Source organism: Canis lupus, chromosome 9 (genome assembly GCF_011100685.1).
Source record: "Canis lupus familiaris isolate Mischka breed German Shepherd chromosome 9, alternate assembly UU_Cfam_GSD_1.0, whole genome shotgun sequence".
NCBI lineage: Eukaryota > Metazoa > Chordata > Mammalia > Carnivora > Canidae > Canis > Canis lupus.
In genome coordinates this window covers 7,642,820-7,659,005 of record NC_049230.1, presented here as the reverse complement: position 1 = coordinate 7,659,005, position 16,186 = coordinate 7,642,820, and the positions used below count along the sequence as shown (strand labels likewise).

General features: G+C 54.9%; 1 protein-coding gene across 2 annotated transcripts in view; it reads right to left on the bottom strand.

Annotated features, from left to right (window-relative positions):
- The window catches only part of SDK2 (sidekick cell adhesion molecule 2), a 252,805-nt gene that overhangs the window by 83,202 nt on the left and 153,417 nt on the right, over window positions 1–16,186 (bottom strand). For both annotated transcript variants that reach the window (XM_038546715.1, XM_038546714.1), the window contains exons 4-5: window positions 9,894–10,041; window positions 4,093–4,226 (exon numbers count right to left, since the gene is read on the bottom strand). In XM_038546715.1, coding sequence (XP_038402643.1) covers window positions 4,093–4,226; window positions 9,894–10,041 — 282 coding nt within the window. The remainder of the gene's footprint in view (window positions 1–4,092; window positions 4,227–9,893; window positions 10,042–16,186) is intronic.

Genomic DNA, 16,186 nt, shown 5'->3' with positions numbered 1-16,186 from the left:
AGCGCTGATGCGGGGGATGCTGGGAAGAAGGGTCTCAGCAGACGTGGCTGGTCTCGGGGCACACAGTAGGTCCTAATTAAATGATAGTCTGTCCCCTTGGGGTTTACCTGCCTGTGCTTGGGGACGACTTCCTGGTCTTCCACCCTCAACCCGCCCAAACCACGTGATGGACCCGGACACAACCAGGAGGGGAAGGTCACAATGGGCCACCAGGGGCAGGTCGATGTTGTCATCCCCAATTTACACATGAGAAAGCTGAGAAAGCCAGAGACGTGAAGTAGTTTAGTTTCCAGTGACAGTCGCTAATGAGGGACCAAACCAGGAATGGGACCAGGTCTCCGGGGCTGCAAGCCCATGCCATTAACCACACCCCAAATCATCTCCCTGGCTCAGCCTTTGCTCGGGCACAGAAGGAAACAGATCTCCCTTCTGGCTGCCACCCGCACCCCCGCTCCCCTCCCTGCAGTCCCCATGCACCCATTCTCCTCCCCGTCACCCGTGACCTCGTGGGTGCACATCCCCTATCTCCACTCTGGTTCTCTGACTGCTCAGCATATTTAGCTCTGTGGATCCCCTTCTCTGGCCTCCAGGACCTCCGACCCACACTGTGCCTCACCCAGTCCTCCCCTAAAGGGAACCAGACAGTGTCCCTTCTCCCTCCCTCCTACCCCCACCCCCAGTTCCCTGGTCTCCCCTTGACCTCACCAGTCTCCTATTCTGGAAATGAAAGCTCTTGGTGTGATGTGAAGGCAGAGGACGACAGCTCAAGGTGGACTGGGAAGGTCGAGATGGCCCCGGGTGCTGCGGACTTGGCCCCAAGCAGGACACACCTTACTGATAGGTGCTCTACACTGGAGCGGGGGACGGGACGGACCCTGTGCTATCAGCTCCTTGCTCACCAGGCCTTCAGGTGACCAGCTGGGGTGAGGAGGACCGCTGGCCATGCTCAGGGATGCATTGCAGGACTTCTGCCTCATTGGACTTATGCTCTGGACCGTGGGGGTGAATGGGGCCCAAAAGTCAAGCCAGGAAAATCACACGCGAATCAGGGCAAGGAGAGGAGGCGTGTCTTCCACGTGAGTTCCTGCCTCCGAGGACCGAGGACTGGACCAGGGCTTAGGAGGCACAGGGGCTCTCCAGCAGGGGCAAGGTTGGGTCCTGCTGCCCCAGGATGATTCTGAGAACAGGCACCAGGACGGGCACCGCTGCGATGCATTCTCCCCGGGTCACCTCTTCCAATCCTCCCAACTACACTTGGCCGGAGGCACCAGGAAACAGAGGTTTAAGGACATGTGACTTGCAACTGGCCAGGACCACAGGTCAAGGGTGTGTGTATGTGTGTGTGTGTGGGGGGGGCAGGAGGTAGCTGCTCCCCTCTCCTGGGCAGGCAGGCATCCAACACGGGGTGGGGGGGGGGGGTGCGAGCCACAGGTGGCTCCGAGCTCTTGAAATGTGACTGGCGCCCCTTTGATTTAATGGGATTTAATTTTATCTAATTTACATTTAATTAAAAACGGATCCCCAAATCAGTTATTAGAACAATTTTAAGTATGTGTAGAACAACGTGGGTATCCAACATCACCTTTCCAGCTGTAAATTTGATGAGGTCTAAATGCAGATCACGTATTTCAGATGAAAATTGAGCAACGGGAAGATGTGCTCCAAGTACAAAACACACAGAGATTTCAAAGACTCGGTACGAAAAAGAAGCCCAGCGTAACATACCTTATTAGTATTTTCTGTCGATTGTGATGTTAAAATGGTAATGTTTGGGGTATGTTGGGGCAAATAAAATATATTAATAAAATTAATTTCCCGTTGCTTTTTCCCTTTTTAAAAAAATGAAGCCATTGGCAAGTTCTAAATTCCTCCCTCGTCTCCCATTACATTTCTACGGGACAGTGCGGCTCTGATGCCTGAGTGGGGGGCCACGGTCGGTCCCGGTTTGACAATCTGTGTGGGGTCACCAGGGTCACCCCTGGGTAAGGGTCAGTGCCCAACTCGATGTGGGCACTGGTTTTGCTCGTGATGTCTCCATTTCTGAAGAGCACCCGCATCTCCTCCAAGAAGCAGAAATGCCCTGGGGCAGAGGAGGGATGAGGGAGTGAGGAGAGGGGAACAGAGGGAGGGGGGCGGGGGGATGGAGCTGGGGGTGGGTGAAGTGGCAATTGCTCCTAGGAAATTGGCTGGCAGGCAGGCAGGCTGGGGGATTTGTGTCAGTGACATGAACAGGGTTTTGAAGTGCAATCACTCGTGGGAGGAGAAATTAGCTGAAAATCAGCAGATTCTGCTCTTAATCCAGTACAAATCGCCTCGTGAGAGCAGAAGGTGAGGGGCGATGGGGTGGGAGAAGCAGACAGCTGGGGGAGGCTTGGGTGGCCACGGGGGTCTGGAAGGGACCTACCCTCCTCTCTCAGGCCAGATGGAGGGTTGGTGTGGGGAGCTGAGACGGAGCAGACAGGAATGACACCCACAGTCAGCCAGAGCCACAGAGTCGCTGGCTTAAGTCCCACGAGGAGGAGTTTGGGTGCTGGCGAGGAGCGCAGAGTGGGAGGCTCTAATCTCTGGTCTCAGGGTAAACTGAGTCACCCAGGAAGATGCCTGGCCTTGACTCAGTCCCTGAACATTGCCTCTTCCCCAGTGACTAAATTCTATCAGGCCCCGGGTATTCTGATCACTGGAGAACATATGGGGGAGAAACGTCTCTCTCTGATGATTACGCTCCTTTCGCTACAGAAACAGCAGCCCCACGTCATGGCTGGGCCCCAGGCTACAGGGACCAGACCGAGACCCTGGCCCAGGTCAATGTCAGAGGTTATACGTGTGACCCTGATAGGTCAGGATCCTTCTCTGTGCGCTCAGGTTTCCTTCTAGGCCGCCTGGAAGCTGGGGCCTGGGAGCACAGAGTTCCAGGGACGTGGGAAGGGGTTCTGCTGGTGCTCAGAAAACCCAGGAATGGACACGGTAAGGCTGAGGAACGTTCTGGGCTCTCCAGACGCTGGCAGTCAGAGGCGGGGATCTAGGGAAGGACACGGGAAGGCCCCGTGCAGACCTGCACCCTTTGTCTTGCGGCTGGCAGCTGTGTCCCCATGCGACCACGGATGATAAATGAGACTTGCTTTTGGAGCAGGAGCCGTACAGATGTGAAGGGACGTAAACATCTGGCTCCCCCAGCTTGCAGGGTTGTTTGGCGGCTGCCGCAAGCTCTGGTCCCACGTACTCTGTGCTTCGGGGCCCGGGCCAGCTGCAGGAGCCACCACCTCACCTGCCTTCTCTCTCCCCGGGATGGAGTGCAGAGGGACGGGGGTGGGGGGGTGGGGGGGTGGCGAGGTGGGGGGCTGCAGGCCGGCTGGTGAGGATCATCCCAGGGAGGGCGTCCCAGCATCCCCAAAGGGGATCCAACACCTGCCTCCAGTCCCGGCCGAACAAATCTCTCCTCTTTGCCAAAGGAGACCCGAAGAGCTAACCCTTTTCATTTGCTACCATCTGGTCTCTGCCACTGGGGAGAGCTTTGCCCATCTCTTCCTGGGCGCCGGGTGGTTTCTGGGAGGGGCAGAGGGGCATCTTCAGGCAGGAACCTGGGTTCCCACGAGTGGAGACGGCCTGGCTCTGAGGAGCAGCAGAGCTTTGGACGTACCAGCTAGTGGAGACTGTTCTCCAGAGTGTAGGGTCCTCTAGAGACGAGCCCCCAGCCCCTGCACGCTCTCCCTGTGGGCACCTGAGCCCCAGAGGTGGCTGTAACCCCAACACACACACACACACACACACACACACACTGTCCCCTGCCTCCCACGGCCTCCCTGGGCCTCGGGCAGCCTTGCTGATGGCCAGCTGCGGGTCCCCTCCCCCGATGCAGGGTCTCAGATCTGTCTTGGGAACGGGGTCCAGCCCCCGGCTCCCTCCTTGCTTCCACCCTCGCCCTCCCACAGCTGGGTCTCCCCATCCGATTCCTTGGAGCCCCCTCGGCTGCCCTACCGTAGCCTCCCCCCGCCTTCCACCACCATTCCATCTTCCCAACGACCCCCCGGAGCCCCGTTCCCGAGATTTAATGACGCGCTTCTCCATCCGTCCCAGGCCCGGCCGCTTACTTACTCTCCACGGCAAGAGTGATGGGCTGGCTGGTCTTGTTATCACCGTTCTTGTCATTAACGGCCTGCACGTAGTAGCGGCCTGCGTCGGGAGCCACCGTTGACAGGATGACGAGGGTGTTCTCCAGGGTGATGGCTCTGCGAAGGGGAGAAGGATTTGTCTGACAGGGGGCCCAGGGGCCCCGAGCATCGGACGATGGGCATGGGGACAAGAAGCCGGTGGCCCCCGGAGCCCCTCCTCCAGTCCATCTCCTGGAACCACTTCCTGCCTCAACTTCAGCATGTCTCGTCTGCAGAGAACCCCAACATGCTGCCAGTGCCGGGGTCCGACCCATGTCCAGCACATGCACGGAGGTCTGAGACCGTCCACACGAAGAGTCCAGGCCCCCACCCCACGCCTGACCCTGGGTGCCCCAGCCCCCACGGCCATCTGTCCTCTCCCAAGTGACAGCTTCGATGCTGTGTGTGACCATCCCTGCACCAGGAGGGTCTGACACCAACGAAATCCATTCACTGGAATGAATGAATGAGGAATGAATGATGAGCGATGATCGAGAATTTAGAAACAAGCAGGATGCTTCCAGAATCAATGCCTTAACCTAATCTTACATTTACTCAGGTTGATTCCAAAGCCACAGGTGGCCCAGAACCCCGATGAAGGGGGTTCATCGCTCCCCCCAACCCCCTCCCAGGGTGTCAGTTTCTACCTTCCCTGAAGCTGATCAACAAGGATGAGACTGGCTGGCTGCGGGCTGAGAGGAACGAGGCAGGCCCTGGGCAGTGGGGTGCAGGTTCCCTCTGCTGGGGTCCCACCCTGCAGCCCCGCAGCCCCTGGTCTTCGTGGTGCAGGGGGAAGCTGGGGACCCCATCTGATGCTGGGGACACAGTGTCAGGAGCACAGCCCACGTCCGCTCTGCCCGGCTCCCCCCTCACCCATTCTCTCGATGACAAACAAAACCATTAGTTTGTCAAGTCTATCTCGGATTTTAATGTGATGTGCCCGAGACAGCTGTTAAACATCCTTAATGTTAGTTTAACAAGGACAGACCCAGTTGAATTCTTTTCAAATTTTCCCATTAGGTGAATGTTACAGAGTTTTAAACAGGCTCTCAAATAAACATCCTTGCTAATGCCTCTCTAGCCGGGCTGCGCTGGTGTCCCCTCTCTCCTGGTTTTGGGGAGGTTTGTGTGCTGAGTCTCCCAATGTCAGTGGGGCTCTGGGAAGTAGGAAGGCAAAGCCCTCCTGCCCCAATTCTTGGGTACCCTAACTATATTCATTTTTTTTTTTTCCTGGAGGAAACCCCCCCACCTACAGCTAATGAGCTGATGGGAAGTAGGATGAAGTTGGGCTAAAATGGGACAAGAACAGGTATGGTTTCCCCACAGGGAAGTCTCCTAGAGGGGTCTTTTGTCCTTTAGTGTAGCTTGTGGGGTGGGCCAGGGTCAGGGAGGAAGGCTGAGCTGTGTCAAGCGCCGGGGGCAGTTCTGGAATGAGCTCTGGCCCCAGCCTCGAAGGAGCACAGCCTCTTCCATGCTGAGCCTCGGTTTCCACTTGACGGCAGCTCCCCATCCTCTCCAACACCACACTGAGGGAACACGCTGGATGAGGCCTCTGGGGGTGGGTGCACTGGGCACGGCCTGGTCCCGCTCCCCAGTGCATCTGCCTGCCCCGAACCCCCTCCTGCCTCCTGGTAGGGTTCCCATCTTCAATACTTTCTTCCTCTTCTTGACCAAGAAGACCCACCCCACCCCACTCCTGATCTCTTCTTTCTCTCTGTCTATATAACGATGGATCCTTCTAGATCAGTGGTTTTCAATCAGGGTGGCTTCACCCTCCAGGGGACATCTGACAATGTCTGGACAAGTTCTGGTATCACAGCATGGGGCTGTGATGGGAACGCGTGGGTAGAGCTCGGGGATGTTGCTAAGTGTCCTACAATGCACTGGACAGCCTGCGCAACAATGAGTTTTCGGGCCCCAAATGTGGACTGTGCCCTGGTGGAGATGCCCTGACCTAGGTGGGATGGCACAGCAGGTGGTGGTTCATCCACCTGTTTCAGGCTCCCCTTCTACTGGGACGTAAGTTGTTGGGAGACCAGGTGGGGCAGTGGGGCTGGGCTTCTGACCTATGGCAGAAGGTCCAGGCTCAGACCCTAAGGCCCCCCTGTATAGCTCCCAGGTTCTCCCCTCTGTCAGAGCAGGGCAACTCTGAAGCCTAGTGTTGAGGATGGCAGAGCTACCAGCCAGGGGCCCCGAATGACTGTGGAGGGGCGTCCCTCCCTTGCCTCGCCTCTGCTGGGACTTTATTTTTATTTTTTTAAAGATTTTATTTATTTATGAGAGAGAGAGAGAGAGAGAGAGAGAGAGAGGCAGAGACACAAGCAGAGGGAAAAGCAGGCTCCATGCAGGGAGCCTGACGTGGGACTTGATCCAGGGGCTCCAGGATCATGCCCTGGGCCGAAGGCGGGGGCTAAACTGCTGAGCCACCCAGGGATCCCCTCTGCTGGGACTATAAATGAGCAAGAAATACACTTCTCTGGTGCTAGGTCCCTGGGACTTGGGGCGTCTGTCTGTAACTGCAGCTGGCATTGCCTTCACTAGCACTATAAGGAGAGTGCTCTGGATTGGGGCCCTCACAGCCGGGGATGTCCCTCTGAATGTGCCAGAGGGACCGGGAAGCACTAATAGCCTTTGATCTGCCCTCCGTCTGCCCTCAGCAGATGAGGAAGGAAGGTTTCTGGACTTCCAGTCTTCTACAGGATGACCACCCCCTCGATAGAAGGTTCTGGAATGACCCCATACCTCACTTATAAAGTGCACGGAGCTGTTTCTGGCCTGCTGCACCCCAGATTCACCCACTCTGAAAGAAGCTGGTGGAATTCTTTCAGGGCATGGAGGTCAGGGTTCAACTCTCGGGTTGGGGCTGGGTTTCATTTTCCAGCCACACTCGAGGTTCCAACCTACTAGGTCTTTCCCACTTCTCTGACTGGCCCGGCTCCCACCCCCACCTTCCATCCACTACTCCTGTTAAGCCAGCCCCCTTTTATTCCTCGGGTCCACGGGGGCCCAATTGATAATTTAATTAAGAAGAAAAGAAATCATCCTAGAAGCTGCCCCAAGCCCCCAGCATGTGTCTTTGTTAGGAATCTTGTCTCCTTTTCAACAACAAGCGCCAGGGCACGGGCGAAGTGTGGCTAATCGCCGTCTGCCCCGGCAGCGAGAGCAGCCTTCTGGAGATAGCGCCCGCCGTCAGCACCCTGCACACCCCTCCGGCTGATAGCGCTCATCAGATACGTATCTCTGGCAAACAGACGCCGGAGAATTTGCTTCCAGGGACCTCTCCTCTCAGCCATGAATATTAATCTGCTGTAATTGCTGAGATAAAATCTCCACGGCGTCCTATCTCGTGTTTGGCTGGAGTGCCGGAGTGGGTGGGAAGGTGGCAGGCGTGACCACAAAGACGGGCATGTGTGTGCACGCCAAGATCATTCGGTCGTGGTGCCAGAGGCTGTTGGGAGTGGCAGGGGGGTGAGGACACAGGGCAGGAGCGAGAAAAGGGGGGCGGCAAGGTGTTAGGCAAGGGGTGGTGGGAGTGAGGATGGAGAGAGGCTTTCATCCGCCACAGAGAACGCAGGAGAGAAGCGCCCACCGGCCCTCCCGCAGGCACGGCGCCCACTGCTGAACTGTCGTGGTGCTGCTCTCGCCCCTGAGCCTGGATGGGGCCTCAGCATCCTTCTCAACACAGAGTGCCAGGCAGCCTCTGCCAACTGACTGGCCTGCAGGATGCCATCGCGGATTCACCTGGAGCTGGGAGATAACCTCAGAGGAGGGCGTTAGGGAGGGCTGAGGACTCACTTGTCTCAGCCCCTGTGGGGGTGGGGGTGGAGCACCTGTGTGCATGGTAACCCATGCTCTGCGGGCTTCACTGGCCCTTCATGAGGTGTGAGGGAGCCTGAGCCGACGCACACACCAAGAGTCCGTCTACCTGTTAACCCGGGAGGTGGCAGGGGCGGGGGGTGGGGAGCTCCAATTCTTCCCTTGCTCTGTAGCCTTTGCCATGTGACTTCGTGGGCCTTCCCGCTCAAGAGGCAGAGTTAAACCCCCTGCTCCCTGAGGCTGAGTTCTACTACGTGCCTCGCTTTGACCATCGGAATGTTAGCAGAGGCTTGGCAAACCCACGTTCTGCTCCTCTGCAATTGCCAGAAGCTGCCGGGGCTAACTGGCTGGGGATGGCACATGTGGAGCCGAATCCCCCAGTTGTTCTAATTCGTTAATAGCCAGCTGACCCCCCGGCAAACCAGAGAGCCCCCACCAAGGTCCCAATCTGAAGATTCATAGGACATAGAAATGCTTCCTGCTTCAGGGCTCTGGGCGCTTTTGTTACGCAGCATCGCTGTATCTGTAGGTAACAGATACATTCTAGGGCAGGGGTTCTCAATTGTGGCTGCAGGTTGGAATCACAGGGGAGCTTTAAAAAACTCCCAGTGCCAGGGTGCACCCCATTTCAACAAAACAGGACTGTGTCGGGGGGTAGGACCTAAAGAGAACACGTTTTAAATGGCCACAAACGATTTTAACGGGTAGCCAGGTTGAGAAGCAGTGCGCCAGGGCCAATCCTCTACAAGTGCAATCACTATTATCCTTCTTCTCTCCTGGTCTTTGTCCCTGTTGTCACATAATTTCCACCTAAGACAGAACGAAGGACCCTGACCCTGGGGTCGGCAAGCCTGGAATTGGCTGTGTGAGACGCGAAGAAGTAGTTAAACTTTGGGGGGCCGGGAGGGGGTGCTTTACTGTCTGTAAAGTGGAGGCCGAGCCAACCACCTCCTAGGATGGTGGTGAGGGTCCGTCATCCAGCGGATGTTATGTGAGTGCACACTCTGGGACGAGGAAGGGGAACGAGCCGGGGTGTCTCTCGCTTGGAGGTACACACCGATCCTGGTGGAGGGGACGGCGTTGCGTGCTCAGCTCAGGTCCGGGGACACGGCGGCCCCTCAATGAACGGCAGCCACTGTTGGTGCCAGGGTGTTAGCACGTTATTCTTGTGAGGCTTCTCTCACTTGACTTCATGTCCCCCAAAGGCAAGAACTGTCCACCTTGGCTCCCGCTTCCCACAGAGACCAGGATGGGCTCCACCCACCGTTGACCTGTGGCCTGAGGAGACGGGGACAGAGGGGGTCTTTCTTGTTTTCTGGGAGGAGGGGGGAGGCAGAGTCCAAAAGCAGAGAGCTTGGGCTGGCTCCAGACCCCGGGCCGGCCCGGCTCAGGAGGCCTGGGAGTGTCCCTGGAGGAAACGCTCTGCCCCTCGCCCTCTGCGGAGGTGTGGGCTCCACGGGTCCTGCCCACAGGCCCGGCTGCCACAACCCACGCCTTGGGCCACACAGAGGGGTCCTTGTTAATGCTGAAAGGGCCATGTGTTTCTCTTCCTGCCGGGCCTCCCATGGCCTCCCCGCCTCCCCGCAGCCAAAACACACACGGCCACTCCCGCACCCAACACGGGAAACACCCGGATGGCCACCCTGCCGGGGACATGCCAGCGCCCTCCCACGGGTGGGGATGGCTTCTGCTGGTGCCTGTCGGGGGTTTAAGTGCTTTGGGAGGCAGGAGGACTGTCCAGTTGAGAGTGGGGCCAACGCCCTAGGGTTCCCCAGAGAGGGGAACCGAGCTGTGGTGCTTCCAAGTCTTGCCATGAGTGTTCCCAGAACGCCCTTGCTTGCAAACCAGCTTTCTCTCGTCATCTGGGAGGTCCCCCATCCCCTCTCCCAGGGCGAGCCCCCTGCGTCCCCCTCCAGAGCAGGGCCTCACATGCGGCTGCTGGGCGGGATCTTGCGGCCGTCCCGGAACCAGGTCACCTGTGGCCGTGGGAAGCTGGCGATGCGTGGGGCGCTGATGACAGCTGCTTCTCCGTGGGAGACGCTCTGGCGCTTCTCGCCTTCCTCGAAGCTCCCCATGTCTGCGGGAGGGAAGAGCATACGTGTGGGTCAGATGGGCCGGCTCCTGAGCTGGGAGCGGCGGCGGCGGCAGGCTGACCGTGGGGAAGGAGGCCAGCACGCATCACCCACCCTCTGACCCTCTCATTACCACATGCCCTGCTTTGTGCTGCTTTTGGGGTTTATATCCATCTATCCATGAACTCAGTGGATTCATCCAGCAACCATGAAGAGGCTGGTCATTATTTCACAGATTTTACGAAGAAAAAGAGACTGCCCCAACAGGCTCAGAGAGGTTCCTCAACTCTTCCAAGGGCACATGGCCAGGAAGGGGCAGAGCCAGGATTGGAACTCAGATCTGAGCCTGGGGTCAGGCAGCTCTGGTCCTTCTTCCCTGCCCTACAGGGCAGTCGGGGTTTTGGTGTGACACGTGTCGGGGCTGGTTTCCTCTGTTCCTGGTGGAGGCCAGGCTGGGTACCCTGGGGAGGGTGGGGTCCTGGATGCTCCTTGGGCATGGAGACGATTTCCCTCCTCTGCCTTGGGTGGGAAGTGTATGAGGCTGCATGCATGTGTGAATGGAAACACCATATTGCTCTTTTAAAAACATGCCTACCCTGCTGGCAGATAAGGAGGGGAAGGAACGTTTATCCCAGTTCTGCTATGTCAGCCATGAGGGGAAGAGATGCAGGCAGGAAACTTCTAGTTGCCCTCCTGCCTGCTGGAATCAGGGTGGGGTTTGATTCTGGGAGCAGAGGGTTACAATAGGGTATGCGAAGGGGTGTCTGCGCTGAACGTCATGACTTTTTTTTTTTTTTAAGATTACTTATTTATTTATTTATTCATGAGAGACACACAGAGAGAGGCAGAGACACAGGCAGGGGGAGAAGCAGGATCCCCGCAAGAAGCCCAATGCAGTACTCGATCCCAGGATCCCAGGATCACAGCCTGAGCCAACGGCAGATGCTCAACCACTGAGCCACCCGGGTGCCCCTGAACGTCACGACTTTTGAACAGTAACGTACATCCTTGCTACTCAAAGTGCCTGGTAGAAATGCAGAGTCTCAAGCTGCTCCCCCCCAGACCTATTGAATCAGAACCTGCATCTTCACCAGACCCCCCGTGAAGTGTGTCCATATGCAAGTGCAATAAGCATCACTGTCTCCAACTAGGCCACGTGACAGTTAGAATCACCTATAAAGTTAAAAAAAAAAAAAAAAGAGTACTGATGCTAAATTCAAGAACTCACTTGCAGACTTCTGATGCCACTGGTACGGGGTGTCAGCTGGCCATCAGAATTCCCATGTGCAATCGGGTTCTGACCACCGAGAACTTAGCTGCATGTCCCATTGCCTACCGTCCCCTCCCCAGCCCAGGGGGACCACATGGCAAGCCATCTGGTCTCCTGCTGCTTTTGCTGTTATTTCTCAACCCCTTCAATACCACTGCCTTTTCTCCCTCTTCCAACTGGGAGTTCCCCAGGCTGGCTAACTCTGAGAATTCCCTGAGGGGTCTTTAATGTCCCTCTAGAGGAGTGGGAGGGACTTAGATGTGAGTATTCCTAAAGCTGCTCCAGTGGTTTCAACACGAGCCAAGGTTGAGAACGACCATCTGGACTCAAGTTAGTGGCTCTTAGCATCCCCTGGGAACTCGGTAAACCCATAGATTTGTTCCCAGCCTTCCAGCCTCCCCAGGTCATGGAAAGGTCCTGCTTTGATGCACCTGGGTCTCTGAGTTCTTGAATCGCTCTCTCTAGGATCCTGCCGCATACCAATGTTTGAGAACCATGGGCCTATCCTTTCTGTTTTCCAAAGTCCTGGGTTCAGTTCTCTTCTTGGCCACACCGCCCCCGTGGAGGCCTTGCCTAATCTAATGGTTCTGACTACAGTCCCTCTGCAAGGACTCTCATATCTGCTCTGGTTCTTTTCTGAGCTCCCAACACCCAACACTCAATTTCCAACAGAAAATGTTGATATTTCTTAACTCCTTTTTGCTATCTTCATTCCATGAAGGGCTCCCACCTGCACCTGCCCGGACCAACTGGTTTCAGATCCCTGGAGCCTTGTGTGGTGCTTCGCTTCCCTTCCCTGTCCCCACAAAGTCCTTTGACTCTTCTTCTGGGATGTCCCTCTCATTTACCAAGCCCCCCAGTTCCTGTAGGCCCACCACCAAGCGAACCCTGTTACCCCTGTTACTCCAGCTGTGCTGACCACTCCCCACCATGGTTTCCATTGGCTTTCCCGACTAACCCATTCATCTCCCATATTCTTCCTAATTAATTTTTATGGCCATTATCACTGACTTGCTCAGAAACTTTGGGATCTCCTCATTGTCCCAGGAAAGTTTAAATTGCCTTGCTTGGATTCAAGGTCACTCCCTAATCTGACTCGACTCCAACCAACCCTTCCCGTCTTAACCCCACACCACATCATGTGCCCTCCTGCCCTGGTTGAATTACCTACACCCTGCTTCTCCTCTCAGGCCTGTCCTTGTGTGGGGCCCCTGCCTAGAATGCCACCAGATTTTTCACCAAGGCGCCATGATTCAACAGCATCTCCGAGGGATCCAGCCAACTAAGGAGCTCAAGAAACAGAATGTGCCATTGGCATCCTTGTTCTACATTTGGCAGGCAGTAAGTGTAATGGTAATGGCTTTGGAGACACTGAGACTAGAGTTCAAATCCTACTTCTGTTACTTATTAGGCATGACCTTGGGCAAAAATTTTGACCTTGCTGAGCTTTAATTTCCTCTTCTGTAAAAGAGAGTTATGAAGAGCACCTTCCTCATAGGCCAAAGTCAGGATTATGTAAGACACTACATGTGTGTGTCACGATGGATCTTTCCAAAGATGGCTGCATCAATATTTATCTCCCATTCAACATGTTCTTTTTATGAATGTGCTGGAAGTGACAGTAAACAACTTTCAAGGCTGGGTCATCAAAAGGATGTAGCTTCTACCTGGATCCATTTCTCTGTCCAGAATCCAGCTGCCACGTTGTAAGGAAGCTCAACCTGGCCCACAGAGACATGGGGAGGGCGCATGAAAGGAGAAACTGAGGTACCCAGATGACAGCCAGCACCCACACTGGACAGGTGAACCCGTGTGTGAGTCCTCACATCATTTCAGTCCCCAGCCTTTAAGTTTTCCAGCAGAGACCTCAATCATATGGAGAGGAGACAAGCCATCCTTACCATGCCCTGTCTGGATCCAAGGCTCACGTGCTTGGTGAGCATAATAAATGATTACTGTACACTATACTTTGGGGTAATCTGTTATGCAGACATAGAAACCGAAAGAGTCTATTAAAGTGTTAAAAATTATATCTAATGTTTGTAGTATTAAAACATTAGAATCGTATGCATTTTTCACAGCTTATTTTAAGCATTGACATCTTCAACAAAGATTGCCCATTGCCACCAAACAGAATTAAAGAACAGAGACTGCTGAGCACAGACCCTATGTCAGCTTTCTTTCTAGGTGGACTTCACAGACATGTAATCCTCATGCTATCACAGCCAGCTCGACTCTAATAAATACACATTTTCAGTTGTTTATTAATTTCCATTACTTGGCTCCGTCTATAAAAAAATTGCATCAATAAATCACATTGATTTCAGTTCTCACAATAATTTTATCTATTTAAAAAACTTTTCACAGAACTCTGAAGATATATTTGAACAATTTAAAGCAATTTCATGGTAATAGTGTTTCTTTCTCCCCTCTCTAGTTTTATTAGCTCCATTTCGTCAGTGAGGAAATTAAAGCTCATGGAGATAGAGTGGCTTATCCAACGTTAAGCAGTCAGGGTTGGGCAGGGCCAGCATTCAAACCTGTCCCCCCTCCCCCCCTCATTTCCTCTCTGCTCCTTTCATAACTCATTCCTGGCATTAACATGCTTCATGCTCGTTCTTTATCTCTCCCTACTATATTGTAAGCTTCAAGAGGTAGTTGTGCTCATTAGCAAATCCCTAGAAGGCACCAGGCCCTGTACTCTGCACACAGTAGGTTCTCTCTAAACTCACCCAATGTGTTCATGTAGTGACTCTTACTGAGACCCAGCTGTGGGATGGATGAATGGAGGGATGGAAGAACAGAGGAAGAGATGGATGAATGGAGGGATGGAGAGGAGAGGACAAGATGGATGAATGGAGGGATGGAGGAGGGGAGGAAGAGATGGATGAATGGAGGGAGGAGGAAATGGATAAAGGAAAGGCAGGCAGGAGGATGAGTGGCTGTACACCTGTATGCAGGTATGTACGTAGCTATGGTGAGAGGGATAGAAGAAAGGGCACGGCTGGTTTGGTAGGTAATGAAGAAAGACCTGGCCCCTACCCTTGCGGGGCTTAGAGTCTGCTCATGGAGACAGGCACAAGCAAACCAACCCACAAACAAATGTTCAGTGACAAAATGTGACAACCGTTAGGAAGGAGGAAGGAGGTTCTTCTGTGAGAGGCAACAGCAGGAGACCTACTTTAGACTGGGGGTGGTGATGGTGAGGCTTCTTCTAAGCAGAAACATAAATAAGAGTAGGTGTTAGTTAAGTGTGTATGTGTGTGTATGTATAGGGGGTTGATGGTCCAGAGGGAAGACAGCGTGTGAAGGCAAGAGACAGGACAGAAGGGCTAGGACAGGGAAGTGGGTTTGTTCAGTGCATGAGTGGATAGATGGATGAGTAGAGGAATGGATAGATGGAGGAAGAAATGCCTAAATGGGGGGATGGATGAAGAGGGAGGAATGGAAGAAGGAGGAGATGGATGAATGGAGGGAGGGATGGTGGGAGGGAGGAATGAAGGGAGGGATGGGGAAGAGGGAGGGAGGGAGGGATGGGGAAGGGGAGGGAGGGATAAGGGAAGGATGGAGAAAAGGGAGGCATGGGGAGGACGGAGGGAGGGATGAGGGGAGGGATGGGTAAGAGGGAGGGAGGGAGGAATGAAGGGAGGGATGGGGAAGAGGGCAGAGGGAGGAAAGATGGAGGACCACACGTGGGGCCACAGGTGCACACAGGTGTGCCCGTAGGAACGGTGAGACAGATAGAAGGAAGGGCACGGCTGGTCTCGGCGCACGTTCTGCTGTTAATGCTCTCCTCACACTTCCAACCCACCCCCGGGCTCTCTGGCTCCCAGCACCCTCCCAGCCTCTCCTCTGCTCCATGTCAGGTGGCCTTCCAGGACCTGCCCGAGGAGCCCCCCACCCCTGCCCGGCTCTGTCCCCCCCACCCCCCCCACCCCCACCCCGCTCATGCGGGTCAGTGCCAGAGAGGCGGCCAGTGTAGAAGGAGGGAGGCCACCCGCTGGCAGCACCTGGGGACCCCGGAACCCCTGGGAGGAAGCTCGCACGCGAAGGCGGACACAGACAAGGGAGTTCGCACTTGCTCCCCGAGGAACACGCTTGTTAACACGCCATGTTACACCCGCAGCGCCGATCCACCTCTCCAGGCGGGATCCCCCACGACCAAAGGAGTGTAAGCCTGGGGCACAGCTGGAAGTGGCCTCCAAGTCCTGACGTCTCTGTTACATCTTAAAAGGTCTTGTGAAGTACGCAGCCCACTTCGGAATACATTCGTTGCTTTTATTTATTTCCAAGACTTTTTTTTTTTTTTGTCGTGAAATATGTCATGCATACAAAAGAGTGAATATAATTATATGTATATTTTGCAGAAAACTAGAACAAACACTCACATACACACCCACCACTGAGTTTAGGGAGGGGAACACTAACAAACCTCGCCCCTCCCCACCCGGTGGCCACCCCCCCGCCCCCGTCACACGTCACGTCCCCTCCCTCTCCAGAGGTCACTGGCGCCCAGAATGCGGTGGCAATCACGCACTGCTTCCCCTCCCTAAGGTTTGCCACATAGACACGCATCCCCTAAACAATTTATGGTTAATGTGCTTTGGTTCCAAGCCCTTTATACCCAGAATTATCTTGCACGTCGCCTACTGTGATTTGCTTCTTTTTGTGCAAACAGTTTTTGGAGCTCCAGCTATGTGCTTACACGTAGTTGAGTCATTGTCACGGCTGCGTGCATGTCCACGTGGCGAGGGAGCACAGGGCGCCTGCAGGTTGGGTCTGTTTTCAGTGTTTTGCCGTCCTGCTAAGAACAGTCTCGCGTGGGTTCTCTGGGGCGCTCGGCTAGGAGACTCTCTAGAGCGTGAGCGGAAGGGCGGCAT